This window comes from Anopheles moucheti, chromosome 3 (genome assembly GCF_943734755.1).
Source record: "Anopheles moucheti chromosome 3, idAnoMoucSN_F20_07, whole genome shotgun sequence".
NCBI classification, from domain to species: Eukaryota; Metazoa; Arthropoda; class Insecta; order Diptera; family Culicidae; genus Anopheles; species Anopheles moucheti.
In genome coordinates, this window is record NC_069141.1 from 8,054,005 (window position 1) to 8,058,423 (window position 4,419).

At 43.8% G+C, this 4,419-nt stretch overlaps 1 protein-coding gene across 1 annotated transcript; it reads left to right on the forward strand.

The window, feature by feature from the left end:
* The first annotated feature begins 310 nt into the window (after positions 1 to 310).
* On the forward strand, positions 311 to 3,995 carry LOC128301401 (uncharacterized). The gene is made up of 4 exons (XM_053037850.1): positions 311 to 383; positions 2,097 to 2,210; positions 2,294 to 2,893; positions 2,952 to 3,995. Exons 2-4 carry the CDS (start codon positions 2,136 to 2,138, stop codon positions 3,021 to 3,023), a joined length of 747 nt encoding a protein of 248 aa, XP_052893810.1. The 5' UTR covers positions 311 to 383; positions 2,097 to 2,135; the 3' UTR covers positions 3,024 to 3,995.
* Positions 3,996 to 4,419: the final 424 nt, after the last annotated feature.

Consider the following 4,419-nt stretch of genomic DNA (forward strand, 5'->3'; position numbering starts at 1 on the left):
AAAAACAAACAATGAACTAAACAATGCCCGAAATAAACGTGATCAACCAGCGCCAGCTGGCAACCACCGTGTTGGTTCGCTTTGCACCTTCCGCTTTAACAATCCAACCTTCCTCTTATCAGCCTCAACATATACGCCCTCTCCCCACACCCACGAAACCTGTCCATTTTCCCATAGTTCTCAATTTTTCATGATTTCCTTTTTTTCCACGGCGCCAATGCGCATGCGTGCCACAAGCCAAGAAACTTCATATGGGTAAAGCTGTGAGGTTCCACCGACGATAAAGTGGTTGCTTCGGTTCAGTTGTCACTGTTTCGTCGACGAGTGAAAATCAAATTCCCGCCAAAGGAAAGTGTGGTCGTAGTCGGAAAATCGTTTGTTAGGTAGGCCATTCCTTCCCCATCCTGTCATGTACGGAAAAGTGTGTTACTCACACCAATGCCCGCTGTAGTGGTGACATCGCTCGATGAAGCTGTTTTTTTGCTGTTGCTGTGTTTTGTCTCAAAGTAGCCACACTGTGTTTGTCGGTTTGTCGCGCCATTTTTATGTAGTTTTTACTATTGTTTACTAGAAGAAGGATAGTGTTTATGCTAAGCAAGTGTTATTTATTATAAAAGTGAATAAGGTGGACTTTAACACGAAAACTTTACAGTTCTATACTGTGAGACAAGTTTGTTCGGCAGAGTGACAACATAACCACACTTTGTTGCGTGCTGCCTTCCGTAAAGGGTGCCTTTTTTCGTGTGGGAGAAGCCTGAGATTAATGTGTTGTTCCTTCGATTCCGAGTATGCTATCCAATTTCTTCGTGGCCCCTATAACGATGGCAGTTGTTTAATTTGACAGTCCATTTAAGGGGTGGTGGACGGATGGCGTACACGTTCATCCCTACAACCAAACATCGATGCAAGCCAATGTACTGTTGCTGTAAAGCTAAGGTGTTCAAATTAATTATACATGCACTGAGCCGACGGTAAACATCGTCGTTGGATGTATATAAAGGTTGAAGGTCGGTATGTGGTTAGTGATAGTGTCTTAGAAAAGCAGAAGAGTGCCAAAGTGATGGACGAAGTGAAAAGATTCGAAAGATGATGGAAAATGTTATTATTGCGTCGCTATGTCTCGTCTGCCCAGTGGGGACGTTGATGAATTATCAAAGGAAGCCGTACTGTGTATCCACGCAACCATCTGCCAGCTGTTGACGTCATCGTCGTGTTTGGGATATTGATTGTCGCATTCGCTCGATGACGTTCGTTTGCCCGCATGCGTTTTACCAGACGCGCGCTCCGTTGAATGCAATCGTTCCCGGAGTTTGCGATGGTCAGGATGTAGCAGTGGGCACGGACCGGGAAGATGGCTGTTGATCGGTTTTGGGTGGAAAAACAGCTGGTGCTGGGATTGTGCATGTGGTTAAACGCTCCCCTCACCTTTTGCAACAAGTGGTCGGGATTTTTCAATTTCGAACCAAACAATGTCCGGTCTTTCGGGATCGTACATTAAATCGTCACATTAGGGGAGAAGGACTCCGAGTTTATAGGTCAAACAGTTGTGGAAGCTGCGCATGATGGTTCACACACACAGACACTCCCCATGGCACATTACATCTGGACTCCATCAAGATTACATCGTTGCCATGGAGCAAATAGGGTGCTTTTCTTCGTCATCCCCCTTACTAACATCGGCAATTGAGCGTGCTGTGATTGCTATCGGGGAATTATGCTTGACGACGGTTTGACTTTACCTGCACGGTTTGCCCAAATGTCAAGGTTTACTACGCAACGACCCGCCCGTAGGATTTGTCAGGAAAGAGAGCTCGCAAGAACAATTATACACTTTCTTTGGTGATACGTGTTTCAAATTCATACGATGTGGCTTTCCCGGACGAAAAACACCATTATTGCTGCTATAAATCACTCGACACGAGAACAGAAAACAGGGCAAAATATGTTTTTCTCCGAAAGATTCCATGCTGGGATTGCCCATGACCAAAAAGCATTTTTATGTTTGTTCGGTGGAAGTCCTTCGATTGGTACATTACTACAATACAACGGTATGTTTTTTTTCGCCTCTTTTCCATGCTTTTCCTTGGCGCCGACAGTGCTTTCCAACGTGCTCCTGACGAAGCACGCACCTCAGCATGTACTTCTTTTTTGTTTTAGTCTCGCTGATGGTGGCTAACCCAGCGTTAGCATACCTATCAGCGGGCATGAAGGTAAGATCACCAGCTTTCGCGCTATCCCCTCTTGCTTACCTTTTTTTTTTCAAAAACTGTCCTTTTCCCTCTCCCTCCATTAGGATCAGTTTCTGTCGGACATGCTGTTGCGTGAGCTGGTCGATCGGATGGGCAAGGATTTAGCTGAGGCGGCCGACTCGTACATTGATCCGGCCGCCTTGGACGAGCTGCCCGCCAGCCGTCTCGCACTGATGGCGCGTGTGACGAAGGATCTAGAGTCCGAGCAGCTCGATTACGATGCACTGCTGGATGGTTCGAATCCGAACCCATCGCCGCGTGATCAGGAATATCTGCAGCACAGCTCCTTGTGGGGACACCAGTACGTGTCGGGTGGTGCAGGCGAAGGACCAAACCGTCCGAAGCCACAGGTGAAAACCGATGCTAGCCTACCGGCGTACTGCAACCCGCCGAATCCGTGCCCGGTCGGCTATTCCGAAGACCAAGGTTGTACCATGGATTTCGAGAATACGGCTGCGTTCAGCCGTGAGTATCAGGCGGCACAGGACTGTATGTGTGATGCAGAGCATATGTTTAACTGCCCGGCAGCAACGCAGAACGAAGGCAATCCGCAGATGGACTCCGATCTGGAAAACTTCATTGCTCGCCAGTTCCATACCCAGGAGCATAAGAACTTGGTGGCCAAAAAGTTTCACGTCAAGAAGGTTTATTAACGATCAATCAATCAATCAATTTGCTTACTAAATGGATGTTTATTTTTAGAACTACAACCCATTCTTGCAAGGAGAAAAACTTCCGGTCGCTGCCAAGAAGGGATTCAACGTGAATGTTTAGACGACAAAAGCACGGTAAACCCGCACATTCCATATCAAGATAACCGACCCAATGCAAAAACAAATGGTAGTCTGAACCTGCAGATGACTATCGGAACGTTTAATCCAACCGATTAAATGACTACAAACGGACAAACGGCAATGGAAAAAACAGCTACTAATCACATCGTTCACTTCTAGGCAATAAGTCAAATGCAAATACCGACACTCACTTACGACACGCTATACGTAAAAGCATAACTAAACAGTGCATTGAACATGTGTGCATATTTTCCAAAGCAAAATTTCGCCCTGTTTTGAGTAACAACTTTTTTTGTACCGTGAAATTCGAGGAAATTTTACTCAATTACGAAGCCAATCCAATCTATGTTCTATGCTAGTTAAACACCATTATGCGTTAGGTAGAGTGTTTACTTTAATGTTCAATAGAAATATGGAAATGTTTCTTTAATCATTACATTACTGGATGAATTTTATCACCATGTACAAATGGGCGCATACTAAAGTGTTAAATTTTCATAGAATTTACTATCCTTCCAGAAGCCAGAAATTACACGTAGAACAGCTAACAGCCATTCGTAAATGTTTCATGATGATACGTTCAACAGCAGATGCGACTGGCAGAACGTGTGGAAAGGGGTACACTAATGCCCTTCTGATTTTTATTTTGTCATATAAAGCCATTATAAGAACGCTTAATACTGAGCTTTCGAGAGAGCCACAAGACGATAACATAAAGCAAAATGAATCAAAATGAATTATCTTTTGAAAGGTATAGCAGAGTCATGATACATTGTAATGTGAGGACTCAACAAACTCATTGAAATGTGCTTTGCAAAGGTACAGTTTTGAATTTAAACTACTCCGAATGCTACATTCAGCATTCGGCGCATAACTAAATACCATTTGTAAGAACATAGAAAAAATAACAGAAAACAGATAATGTGCAATAATTATTTCTATCGTTCTTATCGTTATTTTTTAGTACTAGGTTTGAATCAGGGAGTATCTACTTCCATTATAATCGTGGTCAATTTTATCCGTCAACTTGTGCCATATGAGACCTGAGAACAATTTTCAATCGAATAATCACGTACTACCATTGAACGGCAACCAATGGTTTATCCTATTGCTTCAGTGAATATTCTTCTGAAGTATCTGTATTTGCTGATCGGTATTTTGTGCTAATCATATAGAGCCCATCGCAGAAATTGCTTAATGGTGAATGTATGGCAGCTTTAAGCAGATGAATTCAAACCCGTCAACCAACCAGATGTGATCCAGTTCTAATGGATAGGCATTCATATTGATGACCTTCTCGGTGAAGTTGAATGTCTGTGTCTCTTTGCTGGCCCGAACAACATCATACTCCCAACAAGACCGGGTTACGGTAACGC

What these genes read in the sequence shown, in the direction of transcription:
- LOC128301401 (XM_053037850.1), top strand. Translation starts at nt 2,136, where the DNA reads ATGTACTTCTTTTTTGTTTTAGTCTCGCTGATGGTGGCTAACCCAGCG. An exon ending in ACCTATCAGCGGGCATGAAG is followed by an intron (nt 2,211 to 2,293) that starts GTAAGATCACCA and finishes TCCCTCCATTAG; the next exon opens with GATCAGTTTCTGTCGGACAT. An exon ending in AAAAGTTTCACGTCAAGAAG is followed by an intron (nt 2,894 to 2,951) that starts GTTTATTAACGA and finishes GTTTATTTTTAG; the next exon opens with AACTACAACCCATTCTTGCA.